The sequence below is a fragment of the Mustela lutreola genome, chromosome 8 (assembly GCF_030435805.1).
Source record: "Mustela lutreola isolate mMusLut2 chromosome 8, mMusLut2.pri, whole genome shotgun sequence".
NCBI classification, from domain to species: Eukaryota; Metazoa; Chordata; class Mammalia; order Carnivora; family Mustelidae; genus Mustela; species Mustela lutreola.
Window position 1 is genome coordinate 21516437 of NC_081297.1, and position 24630 is coordinate 21541066.

Below are 24630 nucleotides of genomic sequence, written 5' to 3' on the forward strand. Positions count from 1 at the left end.
TATGGGGAAAAAAAATCTAGCCATATGGTATTTAAAACTGATATAACTAAGCCAAGTATCATGGGATAGTTAAAAATAAAGGCATGGGTAAAGTACTAGTAAAATTATTTTTTACATTATTTAAAAAAAGAAACTTCCATATTATTAACTGAAAAAAATAAGATTTGGGGTAAAGTATAAAGAGGGACATTTAATATTGATAAAAGTTATGACTCTCCAAGCACATATAACTGCCTGGAATCTTTATACGTTCAACAAAATGGCTCTGGAATATAAAAGGCTGAGAATAATGAAAACAAACTGTAACTTTCATAATTTCCCTGAAGCAGTTTAAAATATTATTTTCCTAAATTGACAAATTAAATTGAGATAACAGTAAATATGTAGAGGAGTATGACTTAATTTATCTCTGTGCGTCTATCATCTCTCTCTCCATCTACTTATCTTTGTAGGAAGTAGTAATCATTCTTTCATACACCCAAAGAAAATTCACAAATAAACATATGAATTCCACATGTGGTAATGAAAGTATGTCAAATTAACAGGGAGAGGACACAGTAATGAAACAGTAGTATTGAAAGAACCAGCTTGCTATTTGGGGAAAAAAAAATGAGCTTCTAACCTTTCACCATACCTACACAAAATTAATTATAAGTGGCTTAATTAGGTTAAACTAAAATTGAAATTATGTATTAACTAAAACAAATGACAAAATTTTGTGTTTTTTTAGAGCTTTTATTTACCTTTTTGAGACAGAAAGCTTATGAGGGTAGTGGGGGAGGTGGCAGCGGGAGAAGAAGAGAGAGAGGCAGACTCCCCACTGAGCAGGGAGCCTGGCTAGAAGGGGGTCAGCATCTGGACCCCAGGATCATAACCTGAGCTGAAGACAGATGCAGACACAACCAACTGAGGTATCCAGGTGCCTCAAGAATATTTTGTTATTTTACAACAGGCAAGGGCTTCCTGAGCATTAAATCTAGAATCTACTAGTAAAACAGATTCACAGATTTCATAAGATAAAAATGTAAAAGGGGGAGGAGTCAAGATGGCGGAGAAGTAGCAGGATGAGACTACTTCAGCTAGCAGGAGATCAGCTAGATAGCTTATCTAAAGATTGCAAACACCAGCAAATCCATCTGCAGATAGAAGACAAGAAGAACAGCAATTCTAGAAACAGAAAAACAACCCCTTTCTGAAAGGCAGGACTGGCAGAGAAGTAAATCCAAAGCGACGGGAAGATAGACCCTGGGGGAAGGGGCCAGCTCCCGGCAAGCGGCGGAGCAACAGAGCACAAAATCAGGACTTCTAAAAGTCTGTTCCGCTGATGGACATCGCTCCAGAGGCTAAACCGGGGTGAAGACCACGCGGGGTCAGCGTGGCCTCAGGTCCCGCAGGGTCACAGAAGGATCGGGGGTGTCTGAGTGTTGCAGAGCTTGCGGGTATTGGAACGGGAAAACCGGCTACAGAGACAGAGCTGACAGTAAGATCACAGCTGGGGGTTACCTTGAACTGGTCGCAGGCTCGGTGAGCTCGGAGCGCGGCCAGAGGTCAGGGAGACGGGAGTTACTGGGCGCTGTTCTCTGAGGGCGCACTGAGGAGTGGGGCCCCGGGCTCTCGGCTCCTCCCGGCGGGAGACCAGGAGGCCGCCATTTGTATTCCGGTCCTACAGAACTCTACGGAAAGCGCTCAGGGAACAAAAGCTCCTGAAAGCAAACCAGAGCTGATTACTCAGCCTGGCCCCAGGTAAGGGCGGTGCAATTCCGCCTGGGGCAAAGACACTTGAGAATCACTACAACAGGCCCCTCCCCCAGAAGATCAACAAGAAATCCAGCCAAGACCAAGTTTACATACCAAGGAGTGCGGTTTCAATACCAAGGAGAGCAGCAGAATTCCAGAGAAGGAGAAAGCAAAGCACGGAACTCATGGCTTTCTCCCTATGATTCTTTAGTCTTGCAGTTAATTTAATTTTTTAAAATTTTTTATTTTTTTCTCTACTTCTGCTAAAATTTTTTTAACTTTTACCCTTTTCTGTTTTAACATTTTTTAACTAGTTTATCTAATATATATATATTTTCTTTTTTATACTTCTCTTTATTCGTTTTCTTTTTTAAATTCTTTTCTTTCTTCCTTTCTTTTAGTTTTTTTTCTCTTTCTTTCTTTCTCAACCTCTTTTTATCCCCCTTTTCCCCCCTCACAATTTGGAATCTCTTCTGATTTGGCTAAAGCATATTCTCCTAGGGTTGTTTGCCACACTTTTAGTATTTTACTTGCTTCTTCATATACTCTTATCTGGACAAAATGACAAGGCAAAAAAATTCACCACAAAAAAAAGAACAAGAGGCAGTACTGAAGGCTAGGGACCTAATCAATACAGACATTGGTAATATGTCAGATCTAGAGTTCAGAATGACGATTCTCAAGCTTCTAGCCAGGCTCAAAAAAGGCATGGAAGATATTAGAGAAAACCTCTCAGGAGATATAAAAGCCCTTTCTGGATAAATAAAAGAACTAAAATCTAACCAAGTTGAAATCAAAAAAGCTATTAATGAGGTACAATAAAAAATGGAGGCTCTCGCTGCTAGGATAAATGAGGCGGAAGAAAGAAATAGCGATACAGAAGACCAAATGACAGAATAAAGAAGCTGAGAAAAAGAGGGACAAACAGCTACTGGACCACGAGGGGAGAATTCGAGAGATAAGTGACACCATGAGATGAAACAACATTAGAATAATTGGGATTCCAGAAGAAGAAGAAAGAGAGAGGGGAGCAGAAGGTATACTGGAGAGAATTATTGGGGAGAATTTCCCCAATATGGCAAAGGGAACAAGCATCAAAATTAAGGAGGTGCAGAGAACGCCCCTCAAAATCAATAAGAATAGACCTACACCCCGTCACCTAAGAGTAAAATTTATAAGTCTTAGTGACAAAGAGAAAATCCTGAAAGCAGCCCGGGAAAAGAAGTCTGAAACAAACAATGGCAAAAATGTTAGATTGGCAGCAGACTTATATACAGAGACCTGGCAGGCCAGAAAGAGCTGGCATGATATATTCAGAGCACTAAACGAGAAAAACATGCAGCCAAGAATACTATATCCAGCTAGGCTATCATTGAAAATAGAAGGAGAGATTAAAAGCTTCCAGGACAAACAAAAACTGAAGGATTTGCAAACACCAAACTAGCTCTATAGGAAATATTGAAGGGGTCCTCTAAGCAAAAGAGAGCCTACAAGTGGTAGATCAGAAAGGAACAGAGACCATATACAGTAACAGTCACCTTACAGGCAATACATTGGCACTATTCATATCTCTCAATAGTTACTCTGAATGCTAAAGGACTAAATGCCCCAATCAAAAGACACAGGGTATCAGAATGGATAAAAAAACAAAATGCATCTATATGTTGCCTACAAAAAATTCATTTTAAACCCGAAGACACCTCCAGATTTAAAGTGAGGGGGTGGAAAAGAATTTACCATGCTAATGGACATCAGAAGAAAGCAGGAGTGGCAATCCTTATATCAGATCAATTAGATTTTAAGCCAAAGACTATAATAAGAGATAAGGAAGGACACTATATCATACTCAAAGGGTCTGTCCAACAAGAAGATCTAACAATTTTAAATAACTAAGCCCCCAATGTGGGAGCGGCCAACTATATAAACCAACTAATAACAAAATCAAAGAAACACATCAACAATACTACATAATAGTAGGGGACTTTAACACTCCCCTCATTGAAATGAACAGATCATCTAAGCAAAATATCAACAAGGAAATAAAGGCCTTAAATGACACACTGGACCAGATGGACATCACAGATATATTCAGAACATTTCATCCCAAAGCAACAGAATACATATTCTTCTCTGGTGCACATGGAACATTCTCCAGAATAGATCACATCCTCGGTCCTAAATCAGGACTCAACTGGTGTTAAAACTGGGATCATTCCCTGCATATTTTCAGACCACAATGCTCTGAAGCTAGAACTCAACCACAAGAGGAAGTTTGGAAAGAACCCAAATACATGGAGACTAAACAGCATCCTTCTAAAGAATGAATGGGTCAACCAGGAAATTAAAGAAGAATTGAAAAAAATCATGGAAACAAATGATAATGAAAACACAATGGTTCAAAATCTGTGGGTCACGACAAAGGCAGTCCTGAGAGGAAAATATATAGCGGTACAAGCCTTTCTCAAGAAACAAGAAAGGTCTCAGGTACACAACCTAACCCTACACTTAAAGGATCTTGAGAAAGAACAAGAAAGAAACCCTAAACCCAGAAGGAGAAGAGAAATCATAAAGATCAGAGCAGAATTCAGTGAAATAGAAACCAAAAAAACAAAAGAAAAAATCAACGAAACTAGGATCTGGTTCTTTGAAAGAATTAATAAAATTGACAAACCCCTGGACAGACTTATCAAAAAGAAAAGATAAAGGACCCAATAAATAAAATCATGAATGAAAGAGGAGAGATCACAACTATCACCAAAGAAATACAGACAAATATAAGAACATACCATAAGCAACTCTATGCCAACAAATTTGACAATCTGGAAGAAATGGATGCATTCCTGGAAACATATAAACTACCACAACTGAACCAGGAAGAAATAGAAAGCCTAAACATACCCATAATCAGTAAGGAGATTGAAACAGTCATCAAAAATCTCCAAACAAACAAAAGCCCAGGGCCAGACAGCTTTCCAGGGAATTCTACCAAACATTTAAAGAAGAACTAATTCCTATTCTCCTGAAACTGCTCCAAAAAATAGAAATGGAAGGAAAACTTCCAAACTCATTTTATGAGGCCAGCATCACCTTGATCCCAAAACCAGACAAGGATCCCATCAAAAAAGAGAGCTACAGACCAATATCCTTGATGAACACAGATGCGAAAATTCTCACCAATATACTAGCCAATAGGATTCAACAGTACATTAAAAGGATTATTCGCCACGACCAAGTGGGATTTACTCCAGGGCTGCAAGGTTGGTTCAACATCCGCAAATCAATCAATGTGATACAACACATCAATAAAAGAAAGAACAAGAACCATATGATACTCTCAATGATGCTGAAAAATCATTTGACAAAGTACAGCATCCCTTCCTGATCAAAACTCTTCAAAGTGTAGGGATAGAGGGCACATACCTCAATATCATCAAAGCCATTTATGAAAAACCCACTGCAAATATCATCCTCAATGGAGAAAAACTGAAAGCTTTTCCGCTAAGGTCAGGAACACGGCAGGGATGTCCATTATCACCACTGATATTCAACAAAGTTCTAGAAGTCCTAGCCTCAGCAATCAGACAACAAAAGGAAATTAAAGGCATCCAAATCGGCAAAGAAGAAGTCAAACTATCACTCTTCGCAGATGATATGATACTATATGTGGAAAACCCAAAAGACTCCACTCCAAAACTGCTAGAACTTGTACAGGAGTTCAGTAAAGTGTCAGTATATAAAATCAATGCACAGAAATCAGTTGCATTTCTCTACACCAACAGCAAGACAGAAGAAAGAGAAATTAAGGAGTCAATCTCATTACAATTCCACCCAAAACCATAAAATACCTAGGAATAAACCTAACCAAAGAGGCACAGAATCTATACTCAGAAAACTATAAAGTACTCATGAAAGAAATTGAGGAAGACACAAAGAAATGGAAAAATGTTCCATGCTCCTGGATTGGAAGAAAAAATATTGTGAAAATTTCTATGTTACCTAAAGCAATCTACACATCTAATGCAATTCCTAACAAAGTACCATCCATCTTTTTCAAAGAAATGGAACAAATAATGCTAAAATTTATATGAAACCAGAAAAGACCTCGAATAGCCAAAGGAATATTGAAAAAGAAAGCCAAAGTTGGCGGCATCACAATTCCGGACTTCAGGCTCTATTACAAAGCTGTCATCATCAAGACAGCATGGTACTGGCACAAAAACAGACACATAGATCAATGGAACATAATAGAAAGCCCAGAAATGGACCCTCAAATCTATTACCAACTAATCTTCGACAAAGCAGGAAAGAATGTCCAATGGAAAAAAGACAGCCTCTTCAATAAATGGTGTTGGGAAAATTGGACAACCACATGCAGAAAAATGAAGTTGGACCATTTCCTTACACCACACATGAAAACAGACTCAAAATGGATGAAGGACCTCAATGTGAGAAAGGAATCCATCAAAATCCTTGAGGAGATCACAGGCAGCAACCTCTTCGACCTCAGCCGCAGCAACATCTTCCTAGGAACAACACCAAAGGCAAGGGAAGCAAGGGCAAAAATGAACTATTGGGATTTCATCAAGTTCAAAAGCTTTTGCACAGCAAAGGAAACAGTTAACAGAACCAAAAGACAGCTGACAGAATGGGAGAAGATATTTGCAAATGACATATCAGATAAAGGACTAGTGTCCAAAATCTGTAAAGAACTTAGCAAACTCAACACCCAAAGAACAAATAATCCAATCAAGAAATGGGCAGAGGACATGAACAGACATTTCTGCAAAGAAGACATCCAGATGGCCAACAGACACATGAAAAAGTGCTCCATATCACTCGGCATCAGGGAAATACAAATCAAAACCACAATGAGATATCACCTCACACCAGTCAGAATGGCTAAAATTAACAAGTCAGGAAATGACAGATGCTGGCGAGGATGCGGAGAAAGGGGAACCCTCCTACACTGTTGGTGGGAATGCAAGCTGGTGCAACCACTCTGGAAAACAGCATGGAGGTTCCTCAAAATGTTGAAAATAGAACTGCCCTATGACCCAGCAATTGCACTATTGGGTATTTACCCTAAAGATACAAACGTAGTGATCCAAAGGGGCACGTGCACCCTTTATAGCAGCAATGTCCACAATAGCCAAACTATGGAACGAACCTAGATGTCCATCAACAAATAAATGGATCAAGAAGATGTTGTGTATATATACACAGTGGAATACTATGCAGCCATCAAAAGAAATGAAATCTTGCCTTTTGAGACAATGTGAATGGAACTAGAGCGTATATTGCTTAGCGAAATAAGTCAAGCAGAGAAAGACAACTATAATATGATGTTCCCCTGATATGAGGAAGTGGTGATGCAACATGGGGGCTTAAGTGGGTAGGAGAAGAATAAATGAAACAAGAGGGGATTGAGAGGGAGACAAACCATAAGTGACTCTTAATCTCACAAAACAAACTGAGGGTTGCTGGGGGGAGGGGGGTGGGGAGAAGGGGGGTGGGATTATGGACATTGGGGAGGGTATGTGCTTTGGTGAGTGCTGTGAAGTGTGTAAACCTGGCGATTCACAGACCTGTACCCCTGGGGATAAAAATATATGTTTATAATAAATAAAAAATTAAAAATTAAAATATAGAGTACATTTTGGGGTGTATAACAAATTTGGGTTTTGAAATATGATCCCATGCTTAAAATCTATGTGTGATATTAAAAAGAAATCGAATCTCAAAAAAAATGTAAAAGAAAAGATGCTTTAACTTTGAATATGTTTTTTGTTTTTGTTTTTGTTTTAAGAAATCCCATTGTGCTTGGGACCTAGACTTCTAAGCAAAGCTGACCTTTGGTTCTTTCTCAAGGTGACTTTCCATCTTGCCCCTTTGTAGGCAGGTGTAAGAAATACCTACTTTTGCAAATTCCCACATCTCTGTCTTAAAACTGTGAATTGATTTTAATTTTTAGCAGCAAATATCTTTGACTTGAGGTCACTTTTCTTTTTCTGTTTTTCTGATATTCTGAAGGCAAAGTCTAATCTGAAGGTCAAATTAGATTAGCTCCTTCTCTCAAGTGTCAACCTTTCATTTCCGGGGGCACCTTCCCATTCTGGTAATTTATCAGTCATTTTATAGCAACTTAACAGCCAGGTTTTTATCATCCTAGTTAACTTTTCTGTTATCTACAATGGAAAATACACAATACATGTTGGCATCCTTTTCTCTACCTGAGCTATCAAAGTTTCATTGCTGTGAAGATCTGTACGCCTGTCTTTACTAAGCTGCTGATACAAGCCCAGGATTCTTACTATGTCTTGAGTGACATGTGTGTGTTTGAGGCATGTGTAACCCCTACGTATGTGTAACCCACTGCAGTGTCGGAGGTGGTGAACTGCCTCGCAGAACTGCACACTGGATACCACCTTACCTTTCTCCTCTACCCTGAGACCTATCAGATTAAAATACAGGATACTGATATTATATAGGGAGAATTGTGAATCGATTCTCAAAAAGGGAGGAAACTGCTAAAACATACTTCGGTTCCTTTCAACTATTGTTCTCGATATGACCTGTGCCACACCAGTGTGCATAACACATTTAGAACTACTGATATTTTACTTTCCATATTTCTGCTTAAAATAGCATGAAATGCTCAAATTTAGAGTACGATCCAGAATCTTCCCTACAAGTCTGTTTAGAAAGCGGAAATTTGCTAAGTATGTTCAACAGCTCCTACCCTCATCTCTCTACCTTTTATGCAAGGGGACATTTGCCCTATTATTTCCTGTCTTAAACATTTAATGGGCATTCTCAAAAACTTCCTTCATAAACTGGGTGCCGTCACTTGTACGGACACGCTCATGAGGTTCGGCGTTCAACACAAATGAGAGAGCAGCGGTTTGCCTGGAACATCGGGTAAAATGTACTTTTAAAAAGAGTAAAATTAAGTGTACCTGGGGGCTCCATCAATTAAGCATCTACCATTGGCTCAGGTCATAATCCCAGCATCCTGGAATGGAGCCCCACATCAGGCTCCTCCCTCTGCCTGCTTCCCCCTCTGCTTCTGTGCTCTCTCTGACAAATAAATAAAATCTTTAAAAGAAATTTTTTAAAGGATAAGACTATATATAGAACACTGATGGTGCCTCCCAACAACTTTCATAATAATATATCATAAAAAATGTATTTTAAAATGAAGCATTAATAGTAAAGAAAATGAATAAAAATCTATAAATTGCCTTAAGCATATGCTATGCAAACTTGTATCTATTTGATTTTGAATATGTATTTTGTAAATCAAATATACATTAGACTTTTATGAATATATTTGCTCCCCTTTGGAAACTTAATATTTTTGCTCATTTTTCTTGTTATTCAACATAGGACTGGATGAATTTCTGCATCTAACTATTTACATGATAATTATGCCATTTTTTGGTAAAGTCTGCAAACTCAAACCAAATCTATACTGAAAACTATAATATGCAGAACATACACTAGGCAAAGCACCTTTGAAAGAATAACTATTGGTCTAACATATTATTTTAAATAATAGAAATACAGAACATAAAATATGCCAAAAAAAATACCTTCTAGTTCTAAGATGCAGTAGAGCAGAGTAATTAAAAGCACAGACCAGGGCCAGAGGATCTGGGGACACCCTGGCCTGCCATCTCCTAGCTCTCTGACCTTGAACAAGTTCCTGAAGCTTTCTCCATCTCATTTTCCTAATCTGTTAAAATGTAGATAATCGGGGCACCTGGGTGGCTCAGTGGGTTAAGCCGCTGCCTTCGGCTCAGGTCATGATCTCAGGGTCCTGGGATTGAGTCCCGCATCGGGCTCTCTGCTCAGCAGGGAGCCTGCTTCCCTCTCTCTCTCTCTCTGCCTGCCTCTCCGACTACTTGTGATTTCTCTCTGTCAAATAAATAAAATCTTTAAAAAAATAAAAATAAAAATAAATTAAAAAAAATAAAATGTAGATAATGTCAGTATTGTCCCATTGGAGTGTGAAGACTACACATACACACACGCGTGCACACACACACAGGACTTCAAACACTGGGTGGTATAGTATCCATCTGATATTTTTCTCAGTCTTTTTTTTCCCTCTGTTCTTACTATCTCCATAAACATCATATCAAAACAAACAAAATTCACAAACAAGGGGCCACAAGAAAAACCATTCCCTGATTGGAACATTTACATGCCAAATTCCACAGGGTTTAGCAGAAATCATTTGTTTAAAACTCAACACTAAGATAAAGATCATTTCAATTTCACACGATAGGCTGACTGTTTTGAAATATGAACAATAGGCTTCTTGAAGCCCATTTAGATCTATTAATTCATCTGTTATCACTGAAGGAAACTTTAGGAAGTAGTTCATTTTTTTCCCCTCTGAGCAATTAGAAATTTCTGTAAATTAAAAAAAAAAAGAGTTATGAAAAGTATCAATTGTAAAAGTTCCCTATTCATTTCCTTTCTGTGCCTTTACAAATGAGTCCAAAATAATAAAAAAGATATTAGTCATTTTTAAAGAAACTCTCTTTCCCTGTGACAAACTTTACTTCTTTTCGTCAGCATTCAATAATTCACCTGAGTTGGCTAAGTATCAAAACAAGCCAGAAGCTAGGAAGCCAAACTAATGGAACTAAGTCATCTCATGGGAAATTATTTGGTTCACTTAGGGCTCTTTTAGCAATGTGGATCAAAAAGTGACCAGCACCAATTTAAGGAGTGCTTTTAATTTTATATGTAGGGAGGTGATTGAAAGACAGAAAAAAAAAAAATCCTGATCTAAAAAATAAAGTATGTATTAGTATTATCCTCTTATTTTCTGAGCCTTTGAATCAAAGGACACTGATGCCTGTGTGAACATTTTATTATTCTGAATATTATCCATTTATTACTCTGAATATTATTCCTTTACTATCAGGCTTCCATGTTCCTATAAAATACAAGCCTTTCCTATGCAACCTATTTTGCCAACTTTGCAGGCTGGGGTAAATCTGAATATTTTGGCTTTTTACCCTAAAAATTAACCAGAAAATCATAATTGGTTTTCACTCTGATCTCATTGACGGTACGTCTTATCTGCTTTAGCTCTATATGATGCCCTTCATTAATATACTAATAAAATGAAAGCATGTTTTATTTAGAAAATAGTTTTTTATGCCAGGTAAAGATCTAAGCATTCATTATTTATAGAAATTACTTCCCAATTTATCCTTAGCTTCGACTCTAAGCAAAGCCTGGAAATCACCTCTAACTTGCCTCTTTGTTTCACTGCCGGACCTCTGGCCACCTACCACCCACCAGTCCCCATTTCTTCCCACAGAACAACTAGATAGATCTTCTAAACTTTCAAATGAGGTTATATTATTCCACAATTAAATACTCTCTGCCATCGACTGAACACGTCCCCTCAACCCCGATTCATATGCAGAAGCTCCGATTCCCAGTGTTCTGCATTTTGGAGATGAGGTGAGGTGTTTGAGAGGCAATCAAGTCACGAGGGTAGTTACCCCCCGCCACACACACACACAATGAATGGGATGCATGTCTTTATAAGATGAGACAGGGAGAGATGATCTCTCTGTAGGTGAGCATGCAGTGAGAAGGCAGCCGTCTGCAAACCAGATGGGAGAGGTTCCACACCAGGAACTGAATTGGTCAGTACCTTAAACTTGGACTTCTCAGCCTCTAGTAAATTTTCATTGCTTATGCCACAGTAACCTGCTGTAGCAGCCCAAGATGACTAAGACCCTCTTCAATGACTTTCTGTGGTTCCTGGAAGTATTCCTAAAAGACCCCCGTCTATAGGAACTGACTCTAGCCTGCTTGGTCATGATTCCCCTGACCCCCACCCCGCCCTCCCTCACTTATTTTGCTCCAGCTATACTGTCCTTCAAATACCTTATACGCTGAACTTTCTCTAGCTTGTTTTGCCTCCCAAGAGCATTCTTAATCCAGATGTTACCAAGGCTGGCTCCTTCTTTTTTTTCAAGCCTAAATTCAAATGTCATCTTTCTCAAAGACTTCCTTACCATTCAGTATAAAATAAAACTCTTTCAGCAGACCAGGAGTAACTACTTATTATAGAAACCTGTTTTATTTGCTCCAGAGTATTGCATCACAAGTTGAGGTTTTCATATTTGCATTTCTTTAAATTTATTTTCTGTCTTCCCCAACTGAAGGGCAAGTTTTTAATAAGTCAATATAAGGAGGACAAATTTAAGCTGACTGGAGCTTGCTCAAAATTTTTCATTGTGTTACAAGTTATTATCTTGAAAAGATTTGTGTTTTCTTTGGAGTGGACACTGTATCAGACTGGGCCAAGCTAGAAAATATAGACTAATGTATTTCAAACAGAAAAACTTTAATGTAGAGCACTGGTTACAAAGTTCATTGCCAAGGAAATCATGAAGCATTCTAGCGATTAATCATTATGTGTAGGAAACACCTCGAAAACCAGACAGTCAAAGGGGGGAGTTACTGAAGCTGAGATTGTGGAAGATGGAGTTTGGCTTGTGTGGTGGAGGCAGGGCTGAACTGGAACAAGCTGAGTCATAAATGAAATGCAGTTAGAAATTCAGCAGAGGGCGGTGCTGGAGGTGGGGGAGGTAGGGAATGGGGAAGGAGGGGGAGGGGGAAGGAGAGGAGAGGAGGAGGATGGAAAGGAATGGGGGGAGGGAGGGAGAAAGGGATAGGGAGAGAAGAAAGGCTTGTGTTCCTGCTTTCCTGTCTTTGGCCAATGGAAAGCACTGGCCAAACCTATCCGGGAAAGCAGAGAGCAAAGCAGCCTGGGAAGTGTAGTTCTCTTGGGTACAGAACAAAGCACAGAAGGGCTGGGGATGCACAGCACTTAATACAATTGCATAACATGTGTGCTGACAAGAAAGCATTCCACCACAAACTACAATCTGAAATCTCTCCTAAGAATGCCCAGCTATTTCCAGGACCCTCTACTACAACTTCACCCTGGGGGGGTATTTTGCCATACCTTTTCTAAAGGATTTTTGCAATTAATTTAAGAAATGGTTTCAGATTAGAACAATTATGATGAACCATGTGCTCCAGAACCATACATAGAATTTTCCATAATTTTCAATAGCTGAGAAAGTGAGACTTGCCCCTTATGTTTGTCAGTGACATAAGGATACATTATGAAAATGGTTTCTTTTAGATTTCTGTAAAGCCTAGGACTTTTCAGTAGCAAGTAACAGAGAATTTTACGGGCTCAGACAAGGTAGGATCCAGGATTTAAACAGAACAAATACTGTTCTGTTTCTTCATATTTTTTTTAGTTGGAGTCCTTCTTATGTTAGCTTCTTTCTCAGTCTGTCTCTCCACATTGGGGAAAGATGGTCTCCAAGAGTCCAAATGTAGTCTATCTCCTTATGACTTGTAAAACAGAAGAAAAATCATCCTATAATCTGCATCAACTACTGGAGAAGATTATGATCTGGGTCAGCTGTGGAGCTATGCAAGAAACCTAGAGTGACCGTCAACTCTATCAAGATGGTCTGGAGTGGGGGAGAGTGATTCCTCTTCACAAACCAGATGTCCTGCTAATCCCCCAGCACTATTCTTCCCAGTAGACCTCTCTGAACACCGGAGCATAAAAGCATCACCATGCGTACTTGCTGCCTCTGGTTAGGAAAACCAAAAGTCACCAAAAGCTAGGTATCAAAAATCAAGAGTGGAGGCCAACATTTCTTTTTGACGTTTACATGTTTCCCGAAATATGGCTCAAAGCAATGGGTAACTTAAGTAGTTGCCTCAGAAGCTCACAAATGAACTGCCCGGGGTGGGGGTAGGGGGTGCAAAAATATTCGGTCTGACCAACCAGCTGGTGAGGAGCTCAGAGACGTAAGGATGCTCTTTTTGAACTAAGGAAGCAACATTCTGAGAGTTAGTGACTGACATCAACTCATGTTCTGTTGAAAGGTCTCTTGGCCTTTCCCTTGGTATTTACTTCCATAAATAACCACCACGGACTTGCGTCCTCTTTTACCGCAGCAAGCTGCATTTAAAACATCGGTAGAAATAATGCGCTGTGGAGTCTGTCTAAGGTTAGCAGTTATAAATTACCCTAAGTAAAATCGACCATAAGCAATAGGCTAATCTGCTGAGGTTTCAGGTACTGTATCTAAAAACTATGAAAAAAATTCCAAAGTTGTCAAAGGATCTTCATTTACTTGTTTCTAAACTGTTAAAAATGATCTTTCTCTGTTGTTTATATCCACTGCTTTTCAGGAAAACAGACGTGCTTGGAGAAATCAGTACAAATTCTCTACTTTCTTTGCATGTTTGCATTTTTACTTGAAGAGCTCTCTTTTCTATTGCTGGCTAGAATGAATAAGGCCCTTTTTTCCCCTTTCTCTCTGTTCCCAGGTTCCTCCCTAGACTTCTTCCACAGACTGCAGAACACCTGTGAAACCGTGCAGGGTAAGGGATGTCAGATTTTTGAAATCAGATTTTTCATTGATTTTGTAATAGAAAAGTTACTAAACCATGTTGAGCCTCAGTTTTTAAACTATAAAATTGGGGTGAATATACTAACTCATGAGATGAATGGTGGAATTAAAGCAGAGAGCAGATACAAGTTCACAGTACCCAGTAGTAACTGCTACTGTTTATAAGGGATGATGTTTGAGATACAGACAAAGATTCCTATTGTCTTTATTCAGACAACAGGTAGTTGTATAATTACAAAGCAGTAACACCAGGTATTGTGTTCTGATATATAAATCTTACCATTAGAAATCAGGATTTCCAAATTGTTTCAGGCTGATTGAAACGCTTATGGATATTCCAGACAATGAAAAGTAAAAATGCAGTAACCTGCTTCTTCAAAGACATTTGCATCTGATGCAGATTCTTGTCTTAAATTAGTCAAAAATGGAGCAGACAATGTTATTTTTCAGGTAAGCTGAAAGATGCTTAAAATTGTAAATTTCTTTGCTTTTACCTTGTCTGGGGAAGAAAATTCTTTTTATCATTATCCCTGCCATCACATTTCTGCATTTTTTCTAAGTTTTTAGTAGAAGATGCATGAGAATGTGCCCGTCCTCTTTTATCTCTAGATGATGTTTTCAATAGCACACACCATAATTGAGTTCAGGTGGCTGCCTTGAATGAGATAAATCTTGAATGAGATTAAGATGAATGACAGCACTGCTGGCCAAAGTCCCACTGTCCCAGAAAGAAATGAGAAATTAATGGAGTCAACACCCGTGTTGTGTGATTTAAAAAAAAAAAAAATGTTTAAACACATGCTATGAACATTTCCGTGAAAAACTTCCTGCCTTCCTTTCGTACCTTTAATACCCCCATACTCCTGGGATCAACCATGTAGAACCAGAACCGAACAGCACATATTCCGAGACTTGCTGGAAAGTACTGGGAAGTAGTGATTCTTGCCATGTGTCCTTCTTTGTGTCCAGATGAGCTGACATACAGGAAGTGCCGACCGCTCCCTTGAAATAGACAAATATAACTCCTTCAGCACAATGATAGGTGCCATAGCGTGAGGCAGAACATATTTAAACCATGAGCAAACTTCATGCCTCCCACCCACACACAAACACACACATGTCATTTTCTTTCTGTGGAGTCACAAATCAATGATGTTTCATTCTTTTGACCCAAAAAGAAAAAAACAAGAGGAAGAGGAAGAAGGAGAAGGAGAAAAAAGAATGTCACTGTGATTACATGATTCACAAAATTCACCTGAGTATGTGACTCTGACCAAAAGTGATCGAATATCTGAGCTCACTCTTTAGGTACATTTCTTTTCTTCTAATTTGCTCAAACCTGTCTGTCTATTTCAAGTTAGGAAAATATTTTGTATACTGTGTGTAGAGCAGGGGCATGGGATATTGGAGGCTGATTGATAGTGTATCTCATTTCCAGTTGTTCTGATTCCCACAATGACCAAAGTAGTAGCGAATGGCAGTAAGAGTAAATGAAATGTAAACTTGAAAGTCACCATGCTGAGCGATAACTTCTATTCTCTTCAACTGCAGCCGTACATGAAAGATCTCTCCATTGAAACACAAATGGATTTTTTTCTACAGACATCACTGTCAAAATTCATCATAACTACTGTCCTCTGCATGGCTTTTATTAGGAAAGAATGAAGACAGATAGAAAGATAGATAGATAGATAGATAGATTGATTTTCAGTGATAGCATATAATAAAGTAAATGACATTGTGTACTAACATATATATGTGTGTGTGTGTGTGTGTGTGTGTGTATGCTTTCTTAGGTTAAATGTTTATTTACAGTTTTAAATCAAAGCTATTAAAGTATTTTCTAATTAAAATATTCTCCCCCCGGACATTTTAGTCCTGTTACTGAGATACATGGTTTTCACTCATCAATGGTACATTAATAGTACAAGAGGCTTCTTTTATGAAGCTTTCCTATTTAAGAACTTGTTGTCAGGTGAATTTAGTACTCTCTGAGGAATCAGTATATATGTTGTTACCTTTATTCCTATGGCACTGTATTCTTCAATGCAAGGAACACGCATGCATTACTCCCTTGAATAGAGTTAAGAACAGAAGTAGCCGAAGAGAATTGCAAAAGAGTTAGATGATCACATTCACGCCCTCTAATGGTTTAACTTTTCGCCTGTTCTTGTTCACAAATACCATTATTTCACCAAATGGATTGCCAATAAATATAAATATGTGGTTAATAAGACAGGCTGGTTGGAATCCTCATGAAATCATTAAGGGGTTACTTGTTCTTGTATCCACTTAAAAAAAGGGAGTTGAGAGAAATTACAGAGTTCCAACCTCCCCAGTACATGGAATTTGCTCACTATTAACACTTGGCATTAGTGCGGTACTTTGTTACATTCACTGAATGAGCCTATACTGATGCATTATTATTAACTGAAGTCCATAGTTTACGTCAGGTTCATTCATTCCCTTGTGTGTTCCACGGGCTCTGACGAATGCATAACGACATGTCCACCACTGCTCTATTGTGCAGGAGAGTTTCTGTGCTTTAAGATCTCCCATGCAGCCCCTCTCTATCTCTTCCTCCCACTCTCCCCCATCAAATGCCTGGCAACCACTGATCTTTTTACTGTATCCGCTGGTTTCCCTTTTCCAGAGTATGATATGCTTGTAATGATTTAGTATGTAGCCTTTCTAAGTTAGCTTCTTTCACTTAACAATATGCATTTAAGGATCTTCCGTATCTTTTTTGTGGCTTGATAGCTTACTTCATTTTATCACTGAATAAAATTCCTTTGTATAGATGTACCACAGTGTGTTTATCCATTCACCTATGAAGGATATCTTGGTTTCTTCTAACTTTTAGCAGTTATGAATAAAGTTCCTATAGCAACTGTGTGCATGCTTCTGTGTAAGTCTGTTTTCATTTGTGTATATACCAAGAAGCACAACTATTGGATCTTATGGTAAGTTTAGTTTTGTAAAAATGGATCTTATGGTTATGTTTAATTTTGTAAAAAATGCCAACTCTTCTTCCAACGTTGGCCGTACCATTCTGCAGCCCCATCAACAAGGAAGGAGAGTCCCCTGTCCTCTTTATCCCCATCAGCATTCATGTTGTTAGTGTTTTGGATTTTAGTTATTATACTAGGTATGCCGTGGTATTTCATTTCAACTCCATGTCATTTCAATGTGCATTTTCCTGATAACATATAATATGGAGCATTTTTTCTTATACTTATTTGCCATCTATGTTCTACAGTGGGTATCTGTTCAGATCTTTTGTCTAATTTTTTACTTTTTCACTGTTAAGTTTTAAGAATTCTTTTTACATGTTGGACACAGTCCTTTCTCAGATATGTGTTTGCAACTATTTTCTCCAAGTCTGTGGCTTAAGTTTTATTTTTCTTAATAGTGTCATATGCATAGTGGAAATTTTAATTTTAATGAAGTGCAACTCAGCAATTTTTTCATTCACAACTCAAGCTTTTAGTATTGTATCTGAAAACTCATCACCAAACTTAGAGTCACCTAAATGTTCTCCTATTTTGTCTTCTAGGAGTTTTACAGTTTTACATTTTACTTTAAGATCTATAATCCATTTTGAGTTAATTTTCATGAGAGGTTTAAGTTCTGTATCTAGATTTTTTTTTTCATATGGATGTCCAATTGTTCTAATACCATTTATTGAAAAGACTATCCATTCTTTGTTGAACTGCCTTAGTTCATTTGTCGAATATAAGTTGATCTTACTCATATGGGTCTATCTCTGAGCTCTCTGTTCTGTTCCATTTCTCTATTTATCTATTATTTTTCCAATATTACACTGTCTTAATTACTATAGCTTCATAGTAAGTCTTGAAATAAGGTATTATACTTCCTCCAACTTTGTTTTTTTTTAATACTTCAATATTTTTTTGGCTATTTTGAGTCTTTTGCCTCTCCATATAAACTTTAGAATCAGTTCGTTGCTATCTATAAAATTATGTTCTGGAATTTTGATTGGAATTACCTTGTACATATACATCAAATTGGGAAGAATGGACAGCTTCAAAATACTTATTCTTCCTGTCCACGAACATGGAATATCTCCCAGTTTATTTAGATCTTTGATTTCTTTCATCAGAGTTTATATTTTTTTCTCATGTAGAACCTGTACTTATTTGTTATATTTATACTTAAGTATTTCTCTTTCTCTCTCTCTGGTATTAATATAATCATCATTGTGTTTTAAATTTCAAGTTCTAATTTTTCAGGTCTAGCATATAATAAAGTAAATGGCATTTGTGTACAAACCTTGTATCTGACAACATTGCTATAACTGTTTATTAATTCCAAGAGTTTTCTTCATGGTGTATAACTGCATGTCATCTGCAAACAAACACAACTTATTATCTATCTTCGTAATCTTTTGTTTTCCTCACTTGCCTTACTGTATTAGCTAGGAATTCTGGGATGATGTTGAATATGAGTGGTGAGAACAGACAGCCTTGCCTTACTCTGCTCTTACCCGGAAAGTGCCTAATTTCTCACAATTATAAATGTTTGCTGTATGTTTTCTGTAGATATCTTTTTTCAGCTTTACTGAAGCATAATTGACAAATGCAATTGGAATTCATTTAAAGTGTAAAACATGATGATTTGACATTTGTACACACTTTGAAAGGCTTCTCACAAAGGAGTTCATCCATGCATCACCTCACATATTTACTTTGTGTGTGTGTAGGTGTATGAGAATGCTTAAGATCTACTCTCACAGCAAATTTCAAGTATATAATAAAGTATTATCAACCACAGTCACCATAAAAATATGGAATATATCACAAATTCATGTGTCATCCTTGTGGAAGGGCCATGCTAATCTTCTCTGTATCATTTCAATTTCAGTATGTGCTGCAGGAGCAAGATATTCTTTATCAAGTTAGAGACGTTCACCTCAGTTTTTAGTTTACTGAGGTATTTTATCACAAATGGATGTTTGGATTTTTTCAAATGCTTTTTCTGCATCTATTGACATGATCATTTAATTTTTTGCTTTACTCTGTTGATGTGATGGATTACATTAATTGAATTTCAAATATAAAACAAGTCTGACATACTTGAATAATTTCCACTTGGTTGTGCTGCATATATATGTTTTCATTAGATTGGATCCACTAATATTTTGTGGAGAACTTTTGCATCTGTGTTGATGAGAGATACTGATTTGTAGTTTTCTTTTCTTATAATGTCTTTGTTTTTTATTTCAAATCCTCATCTAATTTAGAACAAGGCAGAAAATGCTCCTTTTGTTTGTATTTTCTGGACTATATATAACTGGTTTCATTTCCTATTTAAATGTTTGGGAGAATTCACAAGTGAATCCAGTCAAGTCTAGTGATTTCTGATTTGGAATATTTTTAATTATGTATTCAATTTTTAAAAAATATTTTATTTATTTATTTGACAGAGAGAGATCACAAGTAGACAGAGAGGCAGGCAGAGAGAGAGGAAGGGAAGCAGACTCCCCTCTGAGCAGAGAGCCCGATGCGGGGCTCAATCCCAGGACCCTGAGATCATAACCCGAGCCGAAGGCAGAGGCTTTAACCCACTGAGCCACCCAGACGCCCCTATGTATTCAATTTTTAAAAAAGATTTATTTGAGAGCGCCTGAGTGTGTGGAAGTGGGGGGTGGTGCTGAGAGAGAGAGAGAGAATCTCCAGCAAGCTTCCTGCTTGAATGTGGATCAGGAGTAGGGCTCATTTCCACAGCCCTGAGATCATGACCTCAGCTGAAATCAAGAGTTGGACAACTAACCAACTGAGCTACCCATGCACCCTTGTAAGCAATTTCTTTGTTACAAGCTTGTTTAGATTATCTATTTCTCAAGTGATTTTGGTTGCTTGTGTCTTTGAAGGAATTGGTCTACTTAGATTACCAGATTTGTGGGCACCTAGTTGTACATAATATTTTTCTATTATCATTTTAGTGTCTATTATCACTTTAGTACCATTTCTATTATCATTTAGTGTCTATTATCATTTTTGTATCATTTAAGTAATGATGGTTCCCCCTTTTATTTCTGATAATTAGCAGTTTGTGTTTTCTTTTCTGTTTAGGTTTATGTATCTAGAAGATCTTCAATTTTATTAATCTTTTCAACAAACTAGATTTTCATTTTGATTTTACCTATGATTTATTTTATTTATTTTTATAATTTCAAGTTTTTACTTAAATTCGAGTTAGTTAACATAACAGTGTAATATTAGTTTCAGGAGTACAATTTAGTGACTCATCATTTACACAGAACTCATCAAATGTGCCCTCCTTAATACCTATCACTAATTAACCCATCCCCCAACCAACCTCCCCTCAGCAACCCTCTTTGTTCTCTGTAGTTAAAAGTCTCTTACAGTTTGCCTCCCTCTCTCTTTTCCCTCTATATTCATTTGTTTTGTCTCCTAAATTCTACATAAGTGAAGTCATATAGTATTTGTCTTTCTCTGACTTCTTTTGCTTAGCGTAATACACTCTAGCTCCATCCACATTCTTGCAAATAGCAAGATTTCATTATTTTTTATGGCTGAGTAATATTCCATTATCTACCTATCTATTCATCTATCTCACTTTTTTTATCCATTCGTCAGTGGATGGATATTTGGGCTCCTTCCATGATTTGACTATTGTTGACAATGCTGCTATAAACATCAGGGGACAGGTGCCCCTTCGAATTTGTATTTTTTAAAATGTATTTATTTGAGAGAGAAAGAGAGAGAATGAGAGAGTGAGAGAGTGATCCCAAGCAGGGGGAGGGGCAGAGGGAGAGAGAGAATCTCAAGCAGACTCCCTGCTGACCATAACTCTCAGATCATGACCTGAACTGAAATCAAGATCAGATACTCAATGAACTGAGCCACCCAGGAGCCCCACTTCAAATCTTTACTTTGTATCCTTTGGGTAAATGCCCAGTAGTACAGCTGCTGGCTCATAGGGTAGTTCTGTTTTTAACTTTCTGAGGAAACTCCGTACTGTTTTCCACAGTGGCTGAACCAATTTATATTCCCACCAATAGTGTAAGTTCCCTTTTCTCCACATTCTTCCCCATGTGCTGTTTCCTGTGTTGTTAATTTTAGTCATTCTGGCAGGTGTGAAGTGATATTAGTTTTGATTTGTATTTCCTTGAGGATGAGTGACATTGACCATCTTTTCATGTGTCTTTTGGCCATCTGCATGTCTTCTTCAGAAAAATGTCTTTTCATGTCTTTGGCCCATTTCTTAACTGGATTATTCGCTTAATGATTTCCTGATTTCAATTTTATAAATTACTCTTCTTTTCCTAGTTTCCTAGGCTTCAAACAAATTATCAGTTTTAAATATTTCTTTTAATGTATGCATTTGTTGTTAAAAATTTCCCTCTATTCATTTTCACTGAATCTGACAAATTTTTATAAGTTATATTTGCTTTTTCATTTAATTCACAATAGTTGAAAATTTCCTTTGAGTTTTTTTTTCCCTTTGGTTCATTATGTTATTTAGATATCCACCCATTTAATCTTCAAGTTTTCTGGAATTTTCCAATAATATCTGTTACTGATTTCTACCTTAATTCCATTATGTTCTGAGAGCTCACATTGTAGGATTTCTTTTAAGTTTGTTAAGATGTGTTTTATGGCTCAAATGTGGGCTATCTTGGTGAATGTTCCATGTGAGCTTGTGAAGAATGTATATTCTGCTGTTGTTGAAGGATTCTATAATGTCAGTTGTATCCAGTTGATTGATGGTGCTGCTCAGCTTAACTATGTCCTTACTGATTTCTGCCTGTTGGCCCTACTATTGACAGAGGGGTGTTGAAGTCTCCAGCTGTAGCAGTGGATTCTTCTTTTTCTTCTTGCAATGCTATTAGGTTTGCTTTGTGTATTTTGATGTTCTGAGGTTAAGGGCTTACACACTGAAGGATGTTTTGTCTTCTTAGAGTAATGACCTTTTTATCATTTGTTGATCCTCTTTATCCCTCCATGTTCTCCTTCCTCTGAAGTCTTCTTTGTCTGAAATTAATGTTAATATTTTTCTCCATTCTTTCACTTTTTTCCCCATTCATTCATTCAATGTATTTATACTGGAAATGGGTTTGTTACTGACAATACATGGTTCTTCTGTTTTGTTTTAATCTTCTCTTAGTCTTTTAATTGGTGAATATAGATAGACTAGCAACATTTAAGCTGATTATTGAGATAGGTGGATTAACATTTACCTTATTTGTTAGAATTTGCTATTCACTGGTATTTTTTTTCTCTTTTTCTTTCACTCTTTTTCAGTCTTCTCTGATCTTAATTGAGCATTTCATATGATTTCATTTTTTTATCATGTCTTAGCATACCAATTACATATATATTTTTAATCTTTTCTAGGGGTTGACAATGAGTTTGCAATATACATTACCACTAGTCCAAGTCCTCTTTAAAATATCACGATACCACTTCATGAGTAGTGTAAGAAACATACCAGATTATTTTCCCAGTAAACTCTCCCATCTCTTAACTCTTAGGTCAGTTGTTTGTTTTTGTCTGTTTGTTTGTTTTGTTTTGTGTTTTTAGGTCCGTTAGGTGCTAATAAAATAGTTTCTCTTGAGGGCAGGTTTGTTATGAAAAAAAGAAAGTTCTGGGAAATGTTCAAAATGGCTATTTCTTCCCTCTACCTGCTGAAAGCAGAGAGGAGCTTCCTCTGATCTTCACTGTGAAAAACTGACAAGGTTCCTCCAGGTAAAACTTACAAAAGTGTAGGGGCTTCCTAACACTGAAACCCCCTGGACTAGCTCTCCAACTCATCCACATTGAACCTACAGCAATCCATCAGTAATTGGTGAGGATGTCCTGCCCCGTCTGGACTCCTGTTTGGCCCCATACTAACTGGCGCATCTGCTCCAGTAAGTTGTGATTCTCCATTTCCACTTGCTTGTCTCTAGTTTGGGGGCAGTGGTGTGTGTGTGGAGCTCTTAATTCTCTAATAAATTTAAAAAGAGTTGTTGATTTTTAGGTTGTTCAGCTTTTGGCTTTTTTCTTATTATGGGGAAATAAATGATGACTTCCTAGCTCCTTACCTGCCAGACCAGAGACTGAAAGGGACTCACATCTACTTTTTTAATGATTTATTTAAGAGAAAGAGAAAGAACATGCGCCTGTGCACAAGTGAGTGCGGGGAGGGGCAGAGGGAGAGACTCTCCAGCAGACACCCCACTGAGCTCCAATCTCACAACCCTCAGGGGCTCGATGCTTAACTGATTAAGCCACCCAGGTGCCCCTATTTTCTTTTTAGGTTCCTTACTGAAAATATTTCCGTTCACTTAGAACACTTTATAGGGACGCCTGGGTGGCTCAGTTGGTTGGACGACTGCCTTCGGCTCAGGTCATGATCCTGGATTCCTAGGATCGAGTCCCGCATCAGGCTCTCAGCTTCATGGGGAGTCTGCTTCTCTCTCTGACCTTCTCCTCACTCATGCTCTCTCTCACTGTCTCTCTCTCAAATAAATAAATAAAATATTAAAAAAAAAAAAGAACACTTTATAAAAGTCTCACCAAAAAAAAAAAAAAAAAATCTTAAGGAAACTACCAAGGAATATGACATGTGAACGGATGCTGCGAGATTTTCCTCCATATAAAATAGTAGTGGAAATAACCTGTTAAGTTTCATGGCTTGCACCATTGAACTGTTTTCTCTCCTCACTGTTTTATGAAATACATGTACTAGCTAACATTGGATTAGGAAAATTGTGCACAATATTTTAAGTCAGCCACAGAAAAGTTTGCTTTCATATTCCTTTGCAAGGATGACATGTTTGTTTTCTTATTTGGAACAGGAAGACAGGCATGTGGCATGTGCAGCCACGATAGACCTAGACGCCATCAGTCACATCTCCTACAAACTGTGACTTATTCATTAAGAACACACATTTGTTAAATCTACATTCTCGGATTAAAGAAGAAGATCTAGGTGTTCCCTCATTTTATTGCCTTTTATGTCTGTAAGGATTCCCAATGCACTTGGAGAACAATATCAGACAAACCTTACAATGTTATCCTGAATAAAGAAAATATAGTATAGTCCAACTCACTATAATAATAATGTATACAGTTAAGATGAAAGCATGGAATCTAGTCATACTATACTGGATGCGAAGAAATAGCCTTGACCTAGTTCCAAATAAGAAAAATTAATGGTCAGTATGTGTGTATGAAACTATTCTGTATTTCATAGCTCAGCTCTTAAATAGTATGACATATATAATGAGAAGTAATATACCTCCATCTCAAAAGCAAATCATGTTTAACCCTGACTTTAAATATACATATTTCCATGCTGTACTACTAACCTGATATTGAATGTCAAACATTTGGAGCAGTGAGAAAAGAACTGATTGTGTCCACTGGCATAAACTTAA

At 37.5% G+C, this 24630-nt stretch overlaps 1 protein-coding gene and 1 pseudogene across 3 annotated transcripts in view; both read right to left on the minus strand.

Annotated features, from left to right (window-relative positions):
* Positions 1-24630, minus strand: part of MALRD1 (MAM and LDL receptor class A domain containing 1) — an 808982-nt gene that overhangs the window by 210927 nt on the left and 573425 nt on the right. For all 3 annotated transcript variants that reach the window (XM_059183995.1, XM_059183996.1, XM_059183994.1), the window contains exon 33: positions 15064-15221. In XM_059183995.1, coding sequence (XP_059039978.1) covers positions 15064-15221 — 158 coding nt within the window. The remainder of the gene's footprint in view (positions 1-15063; positions 15222-24630) is intronic.
* Positions 19021-19119, minus strand: LOC131839979 (U6 spliceosomal RNA; annotated as a pseudogene).